The following is a 9,661-nucleotide window of genomic DNA, read 5'->3' as shown; positions in this document are numbered from 1 at the left end:
ATTATTTACAAGTTATCAGCTCTCTCAAACCTCCTTCGGTAACTTAAGCATTGAAGTACCCACACCAGATAAAGTACCCCAGAACGCTCTGATCTTTTGGCCTTGCAGTTCGACCCGACTACATAGCAATTTGATGTCCGAGTTGCCTTCCAGCTGGAAGAGACCAGATCGTGCACAATCAGGTTTGATAGAAGTGGAAATAGAAAGTGATAACAAAGTTCTAGTGGATATCCTTATTGATTGCCTCCTCGGTGTATCACCAATGTGTTAAAAAAATCAGATTTATGTGTTTGGCTATGAGGTATAAAGTTTATCATACTCTTCGCAAAGGTAATACATGTGTAAATTATCATGCAAATTTAGGTATTGAAGAAAGGAGATATCATGTGTTTAATTATGCTATTGAGCTTTCTTGTGATCTCTTAACCTATTTGAGGGAGGATCACATGCGACTACCAATCCTAAGAATTGATTAATGAGGTGTTTATATGGTCTTTTATTTGTTTTCTTCTGTTTTGTGTAAATTTGTTGGGTAGGGTTGAGTAGGAAAGGAGGTTTGATTGTATTTTGGGTCTTGGCGCAAGGTGGGCTACGTCCTCCCTTGTAAATGATTTTCCTTTTGATGTTGGCAGATTAATAAAAGTTTAGGTGGCCACCCTTCCATTTGGAGCAAAGTTTGGGGTTAAGGCTGTGTTTGGAAACGATGCAAATAAGTGTGAATGCAAATATGTAGAGTGTAAAATGGTTCATATAAATTGAAAAGTTGGGTTAGTTTTGTACTCACAAATTTACCTTCTTACCAAACAAACTTTTAGTTGTAATGGATGCATACATGAATTTCAATAAAACATATGTTTCTTTTTTAATCAAAAAACCACTTGAATGCATATTTGCTTCTTTTTTTATTGATGTATTTTTACATCTTAATATCAATGTAAATATGCATTGGTCTGTCAATTGTCAATGCATAAATGTAATGTTGCCAAACATATGCAAAAGTGAACCAGACTGCAAATTTACCCTGAACCAGGATTTACTTTTGAGTGATTTTTCTTAAGGCTGTGTGTAGTGCAAACTTATTTGCACAAGTACAAATGCATGGGAGTGCAAATGTAAAAAATGCAAATTCTTGTTTAATTTTTATTGGATTTTATTTTATTCTGCTTCATATCTTAATTTACTTCATTTGTACTGCAATCAAACGAAATAAACTAAAATTTGAAACAAAAATAGGTCAGAATTTACACTGGCATGGTTTTGCATCAGTACAAATTTATTTCTATTGTAACCAAACACAAAGGAAAATTTAGAAAATAAATCAATTTTGAAAAAGAAATTGGAAGAATTTTGGATAGCATTTGATACAAATAGACATTTTGAAAAATAAACATTAGGGAGGTGATTGCAATTATCAAACTTTAGGGGATGTTTCAGCAACAGTTAGAAGAGATTTCAACTATTTACCAATTATGTTTTAGCAACATGCCCCATGCATCTAAACCTTAACATATCATTTTGCCCTTTATTAAGGACCTGATTTTTGAGAGGGCTGAGGTAAAGATTCAATTAAGCTGGTTCAGGTGCTTCAAAGCTCGGGATAAGCTGTTTAAAAAGGTTGATGTGGACAGTTCTTCATCACATGAACTGATGGACAGCCGATTCGGGCTCTCCAAATTTTTTTACCCAAAAATACCTTATTTATTACCTGAGTCCAGATCTGCGCCCCACAACGTCCCACAATACATCCTCGCCTCGTATTGAGAACATCTCCTCATGATGATACCATCGAATCTGGTATTATTATTTGAGATGTTCCCAATACACGACGGAATGCGCTGTGGAACATTGTGGGACACAGATGTGAACTCTTATTACCTTAACAGCGTGGGGCCCATCTTAAAAGCTGGAAGCTGCTGCGCTTCAGCACTCCCAAATGGGTACTGAACTAGCTTAATATCTCTTTAACACTTTATCTCTAGGTAAAACGTTTGGGCTATACGAAAATAATCGAATAAAATGTTACACTTAAGTTGTTTGATTTGATAGAAGAAAAAAATGCTATGTCTTCTCAAGGATTTTTTGAGAACTTTCCGTCACCTTTCTCTTTCTCCCTTATTTTATATCATACCAAACACAGCCTTTAGGTTCTGAATATATTAAATGGGAAAACAAACCTAAAAAAAGCATAAATGAAAAATCCCCAAAGCATATTAAGTAGATACATCCACCACTTGTTTAATTCCAACTTTTCAAGCATTAATTCAAGATAATTAGCCCATGTTTACATGTAGAAAAGATACTTTGTATTAGCTGCAACAACAATAATGAAGAAAAAAAAAGTAAAAATATATAAAATAAGTCATTATGTGAGCTTGGCCCCTCCACTTCTCTCACAAACAGAACGACCACAAGCTATATGTAACCCTCAAAAAGCATCTCACCTCTACTCAGATGGGCCCCTTGAACACTTCATCTTGGACATGAAAGGCCCCCCTTGGAATAAATTATACAGGAAGTAATGTAGAATTAACAATTCTCTCACAGATACAAGCACTCACAAACTTTAATTATATTCCCCAAATCCCCACCTACCAACAAACAGTTCCTTTTTCTTGCTTTGTTTCTTCCCAAAGCAGACCCTAACAAATCCCAAATCCCCAATATGAGAAAATCCGGTTATATTGTTTAATATGAGACAAGAAACAACATGGAGAAGGACCCAATGGATATTATCCTAAAATAAAATACCAGTTGGGCTAAATCTCTCTTTCTCTGTCTCTCAAGTTAATTAATGATCTTTCTCTTAGGCTTTAGTTATTATTAGAATATAGCTACAAGTAATCTAGCTAGGGCCTAGGGGGCCCAAAGGAAATCGCTTTGCATTTCATTCCCCCAGTAACTCATTTCGGTATCCCTGTAAACTACAGTAGGTGGCTCCACCAACAGAGCCTCTGCTAACTCTGTCCACATCTTAGGGGAGTCCAGTGGTGATTCATTTATAGCCTGAATTTGACTCTGTGACAACCCCACGGTTGTTGGAACAGAGTATGAGCTGGAGCCAGAGCTACCCACCTCGAAGCTTCCCGTCGGGTGGCCTTTGAGCAGTGAAGCCGCCTCATGAGCTGCCGACCGGATGTCATCAGCATTGGAACTCACAGGACGAGGAAGCCTGCCCGCCAACTCAGGGAAGTTAAGCCTCGCCGACCGTCCTCTAAGCTGTAACGCCGCGACATCGTAGGCGGTGGCTGCCATCTCCGGCGTTTCGAAGCTGCCCAACCAAATTCTCGTTTTCTTCCCCGGCTCACGTATCTCCGACACCCATTTCCCCCATTTCCGCCTCCGAACTCCCCGGTAATTCCCTCCACTCTCTGCTACACTCTGCTCCATGAATCTCCAACTGAGCAATTCTCCAGTAGATTTGCTAATTCCTGGCAAACGTTCAGACGAGGAAGAGTGTGAGTCATGCATGGAATATATATAGGCGAGTGATCGATGTTGATGGGTATCGACGTGGGCTTTTATTATGAGACGAAGGGAGCTTCCAAGTAGCAGCATGAGTGGTAGTGTGTGAGTTCATGGATATATAAACAAATCCTGAAATCCAAATTGAATATATGCTTAAATGAGCGATTGATTCGGTTAAGTTGAAGAGTTTCTTTTTGAAGAACAGCTGGATCATACTAAGCTTCATCATCTCTGTCTTCCATTAACACACTTGTCAGTATTTGATATCTTTGAATACGAGAGAGCTTTGAACAGGTTGAACGACAACCTCTTTCCCTCCTCTCACCCTGTGCTTACGTACGTTCTCCGCGTCAACTGGCAACAACCGGTTAATTGTTAAATCAGGGGTTTGGTCTCCGTACTGTTTACCTAGTACGTTTTCGGCACGTGCCATTTATGGTCTGGCGGTGATCCACTAGTCCTGCTCTCATTGGTATTCCCTACTCTCCCCACGTCTAACCAGTTTTTGTTTAAAGATTTAGAACCGTCAAATGGATCCGGGCTGGTTAATTAGGGACAGGGTGGACCAATCCCAAACCCATTAATTGTTCCACAATATTTATATTATATATTTACGGAAAAAATATGTATGTTATATAAAATAAATACTTGCCTTGGCAACCAATTTTGGGATGGACCCGTCCAAATCAAAATCTATTTAGATGGATTAGATAGACTGGTCCAGACTTAATAGTCAAAGTGTTTATTAGATTGGACTAGACCTGATCCATTGGTAATGGATTTATATTAGATTGGATAAGGTTGAACCAATATTTGTCTATTGGTAGAAGATTAGAATATAGGTGTCAATGGACCAGGTTTGGGTTGGAATAAATTTAAATTAAAATCAATTTGACCAGATTGGAGGGTTTAGACATTGAATTGAATTTGTCCAAATTGGTTCAAAATATTCATTGGATTGGATCAAATCTGGTCTAATTCACACCCCTAGGTGCAAGTCATGAAGTTAAACCAAAGTAACTTATATTCCGCCCTTTCATTCTTATTTGCACATGTGTGTAGCATGTTTGGAAACGATGCAAATAGAGTGTATTGCCTGTGTTTGGCAACAATACATTAATGAATTGACAAATGACAGAAAACACATTTTTCCGGTGTATATTTACATTAATAATACGATGTAGAAGTACATCGATAAAAAAGAAGTAAATTTGCATTCAACTGGGCTTTTGATAAAAAAAAGGCATATGCTTTATTGGAATTCACGTTTGCATCCATTACAGCTAAAAGTTTGTTTGGTAAGAAGGTAAATTTGTCAATGCAAAACTAATCCAACTTTACAATTTATATGAACCATTTTACACTCTACATATTTGCATTCACACTTATATGCATCGTCTCGAAACACGGCCATAGTGAATCAGTTATCAATCAAGATTAATTAGCTCTATCTGATTGGTTATATTTGATATATATATAATTTAATAAATTAATGGAAAAATCTATGCTCCTTGAAATGCATGATATCGGAAGGGAAGAGACCGATCAAAGCCCTAGTGAATTTTGATAAACACCTCCTTATTGGTTACCACTTTTTTATGATATTGGTTGATTGATTAAAAGTTTTTGTGGTATTAATTATAGTTGAACCCTAAGTTAATAACAATTTAAAATTTCATTTTTGATAAAATACTTTCAATAAAAGTGACAATAAAATAATAAATTGTTTATATTTTGAAAGGCAAGCGTTTTAATCAAAATTATATTTATACTTTATATGAAATTTTCCCTTTTAACATAAAGCACAAGAAAAAAATACATGAAAACCAGTAAATCTATATAACTATATAATTGGTTCCGGTTCTACTCGGTTCGAAACAGAACCAGAACTGTCATAATCGGTCGGTTCGGTTCTGCCGAGTAGACCCGACACATTGGCAGAGTTTGTTACAGGAGTTATGGGCTAAAAGTGATGGGTCCCACAGGCTCTACGGATCCAACGGATCAAAGCCCAAGGGTTCGGTTCGTAGTCCAATATCTGCTGTGTCATCAGAGGATATATATAATATCCAATTACAGAACATAACGTATGGCTCGTTGAAAAGAATCATTGTTCAGCGGCTGCTATTTGCCACGTGTAGCGTACAGATTGACGTTGATACTTTGGACCTTGCAATTATAGCACCAGTAAGCAGTAACCAACCAACTTGCCACTTTGCCAGGCAAAAGAGATCAGGCAATTTTATGGTGTAGCCAAGTCTTATCATCAACAATATGTCTTACTGATCTAGCGGTTTTACAAAAGTGATACAGACCGTCAAACAGGAACGGTCTAGATCACAAGTCTAGCATAGATGATCCGATTGAGATGTAAGAGTAAGGCCCCACCGTCTAGAATGATAGACCGCGTTCTTTTGTTTTATCTCCAAAGAAACTGTGGAAAGTGAACTGATTCATGCGTGGGTTGAAAACCAGTCAATGGCCCCATACCGATTTAAATGACTTGACATTCTTATCCCGGTTTGATTTGATGATTTCCACGAAAAAAAAAAATTTCAAGTCTATGATTTATTATAGAGTAATTTACTAAAACACCCCTTCAATTTGCAACTGATTTACTTTAATCGATTTTTGTTAAGAGCGGTTTGTATTGCCACAATCACTTAATCATATGGGTAATGGATTCATTCTAGTATTTCATATCAAGTTTTTAGAGAGAAACAATGTCTTCGAGAACAAAATTTACTGAACGAATTTTTTTTTTATTAAATCTGTTCTCATGGACGTTAAGATAAAGTCATCATTCTTCATTTTCATTTAATAAAAGGTCCTGGATTCAGTCCATCCATAAAAATTTTAGCTCCACCCTGAAGTATAAAAACCCTATTTTGTTTTTCCTTCCAATATCAATTTACAAAATATTTATCAAGGATCTTAGTTAAATTGTTTGAGTAATTTAATTTTTTCTTTGTATGATCCTAATTTGATCCAACATGTTATAAATTGGTATAGTATAACAATGTTTTCAACCTGCCGTTGACCCAATCAATTGAACCACTTGTACCATCACGTAGTCAAGATTGATTTTGGGTCTGATTTATATATATACTGATGTAGGCACATGTGGCAAGACTTAAAATGGCACCATGTGGCAGGACTAGGAAGCATTCCTAGCCATTTGCTGCTAACCAACTCAACCCGAGCTCAAATATAAATAAGTGGCTATCTTGGCATTCTCTCCTTAGGCCTTGTTTGACCCCCTTCTTAGTGCTTATTAATTTGCTGGTCGGAGTCTCTGCCCCTAGGATAACACATGGGGCCTCTGGCATGCTTTCTCCTTTATAGGTTGGATTTATGGGCCAGCGGCTTCATCATCCCTTGGCTAAGAAAGTGAAAATACCTCGTTGCCCTTGACCCATCCTTGACAGTAATAATTACATAATATAAAATAGTTTTAGGTAAGTTCAAAAATATAAAAGAATAAATTTGTAAGTATAAAAGTAGGAATGACCAGGACAGAGACGGAAAAATTTGGGGATGCTTATTCCCTGTTAGGACAGGGGTGGGGTTAGGATTTTTAACCTTGTTGGGGTTTGGAGCAGAGGATAGGATGGAGCATTTGAGTTTGGGGTCGGGGATAGGAAAAATCTAACCCCGCCCTACCTAGTTACCATTTCTAATTGTAACCGTATACTAGAAATATCTCCGTATTTAAAATATTTTTATTATATTTCCAAGACAGTATAAGCGAGAAAACAGTGTGAATATAATCTTTTGAGGTCTGAATCAGAGTTCTAAATTAGTTACAAATAATAGGACATGTTTTAGTGAAACGTAGGTTACAGGATAAATGAGAAAATCTGAGGGATCTTTTAGTAAATGATCCCTTATTATGAGTTAGCAGCTTAATGGGAAGGAATATATATATATATATATATATCGGCCAGCCTGTAAAAATAAAATTGGGCCATCATGGTAGAGATTCTTTTTATTTATTTTTTTCTTTTAAATGCAGAGTACAAACTGTTGGGACATGCTCATTTAACTTGAGTTGAAAAAGGATCTCGGTAGTACTATTTCTGTTATAGGCGAGGTGGTAAAAGTCTAAGGATATCAATGTACTCCTAATTTCTGTTAGGTTTTTGCTTTACATTATGCTGGTTGCAGTGTAATTTTATTTGTAATAGTACAAATGCATAGAAGTGCAAATGAAAAAAATATAAATTTTCATTTAATTTTTTTTTGAGTTTTACTTTATTCTATTTTTTGTTTTAATTTACTTCATTTGCACCGTAATCAAATAAAATAAGCTAAAATTTGAAACAAAAATAAATCAGAATTTATATTCAAACTATTTGCACTGCCATAGTTTTGAATCAATGCAACTTTATTTGCATTGCAACCAAACACAGCTAATGAAAAACTCAAGGGAGTGCAAATTTTGATCACTTTAGTTTTTTTTTTTTTTTTTTTTTTGTTTTTTCTAAAGATATGATATTGGAAAGGTTTTGACCAATCATAACCCGCTTTGAATTTTGATGAAAATCCATTTGATTGGTTCCTTCTTTTATGATGCGAGTTGATTGGTTGTAAGTTTTTCTAATATCATGTTTTTCCATCATTATAATTGAATCTCTTTGCTATATTTCTTTGAGAGGAATAAAATTTGAGGTGAAATGATTTGGTTCTTACTTTATATGGGAGAAACTCAATGTAGGAGTAAGGCTATTTCTTACAGGTTCTTTTAGGAAGAAGCATAATCCTGAGAATTTTACATTGTGTGAGAGAATGAATGAATAAGGAAGAAGGCCATGTTTGGTTCAACTCCCATTTTTTCTCATTCTTACCCAAGATGAAATTCTAAAATGGACAAGAACGGATAAAAACGGGTAGAATGAGAAAATATTGTTATGAACTAAACACTTTTATCTTAAAAATGAATTCTTTTCAAATTGGCAAGTGTCCTATGTTGCTTATTTTTATTCATAAACAAAACTGTGTTAACGGTCATAAACCGCCAACCTAGGGTCTCCAAAATTGTCGCATAGATGTTTATCGATGGATGGTTGGTGGTCAATGCCTGTTGGCATAAGTTTTTACAACAGTCCACCAATAAACATAAATGGTGGTGGTTTTGTAGACCTGGGATGGTGATTAATGACCACTGGCATAGAGTTTCTTTAAATAATGAAAATGAGCAAGATGGGATATGATTGTTTTTCATGTTTTAAGAGGCTCAATTTTTGTGCTATGGGTTGATTTTTCATTCTGAAAAGAATGAGTCCTATGGCAAGAATTTTGTAATCTAACGCTCTAATACTACTCATTCTTGCCTAAAATGAACAAGAATAAAAAAAAAAAAAAATATGAGGCCCAGAGCAACGAATTATGAAGCTATTTTTGTTGAGCCAAGATCTACCACACCTGTAGCTATGTATAGCAGGCTTCCTAACCAATTATGAGCGAACACACCATTGTTTCATACATATGGAGCCGACACCAATTGTTTTGGCAATAGATCCTGAGTGCTGTTTGTTTGCAGTAATAATATGAACTACATGCAGATTTTGCACCCAATCCAACTTTACATCCAAAATTTGCACTCTTTTGCCTCATCATTTGCACATATAGTGCAAATTTTGCACCATTTTCCTCCTACCTCCCTTTTGTCTTATATAAAGTGGGAACCATATAATCCTACTTCTTACCCACACTTTTAGACAAATAACCCTCATCTTCATTTTCTTTCATATAAGGTGGAGACCATTAGGGGTGAGCATTCGGTTTATTTGGTTAAAAACCAAACTGAATAAACCAAAATTTAAAAAACTGAACTAAAAAAATAAAAACAGAACCAAAACCAAAATTTTTGGTTATTTCGGTTACAATTGAATTTTAATAATGTATATTTTATTATATATTATATATTATAAAATATATATTATGAAATCAAATTTCAGTTATTATATATTAATATATAAATATATTATATATTACATTTTACATATTATATAGTACATATTATATATATATATATATATATATATATATATATATATATAGATATATATCGAGCTCGCAGGCCTGGAGGTACTATTCTTCATCAGAAGGCACTTCGACAATGTTCGAAGGTCCTACCTCGCCCTTGGAGTCCGGCTCACCATTAGCAGCGTCGGCCATCTCCTAAGTGATGCGC

General features: G+C 35.5%; 1 protein-coding gene across 1 annotated transcript; it reads right to left on the bottom strand.

Moving 5' to 3' along the window:
* Positions 1-2,231: 2,231 nt before the first annotated feature.
* On the bottom strand, positions 2,232-3,644 carry LOC148852914 (Integrase-type DNA-binding superfamily protein). Its single transcript, XM_088942827.1, has one exon. It carries the CDS (start codon positions 3,553-3,555, stop codon positions 2,854-2,856), a length of 702 nt encoding a protein of 233 aa, XP_088798953.1. The 5' UTR covers positions 3,556-3,644; the 3' UTR covers positions 2,232-2,853.
* Positions 3,645-9,661: the final 6,017 nt, after the last annotated feature.

The sequence above is a fragment of the Nelumbo lutea genome, chromosome 5, assembly GCF_056320005.1.
Source record: "Nelumbo lutea isolate HS-2025 chromosome 5, American lotus-T2T, whole genome shotgun sequence".
In the NCBI taxonomy this organism is placed as follows: Eukaryota; Viridiplantae; Streptophyta; class Magnoliopsida; order Proteales; family Nelumbonaceae; genus Nelumbo; species Nelumbo lutea.
Note: the sequence above shows the minus strand (reverse complement) of the source record. Positions and strands in the feature narration are given on the sequence as shown.

Excerpts from the sequence above, each read along its gene's own strand:
- LOC148852914 (XM_088942827.1), bottom strand. The coding sequence starts at position 3,555 with ATGCTGCTACTTGGAAGCTCCCTTCGTCTCATAATAAAAGCCCACGTC.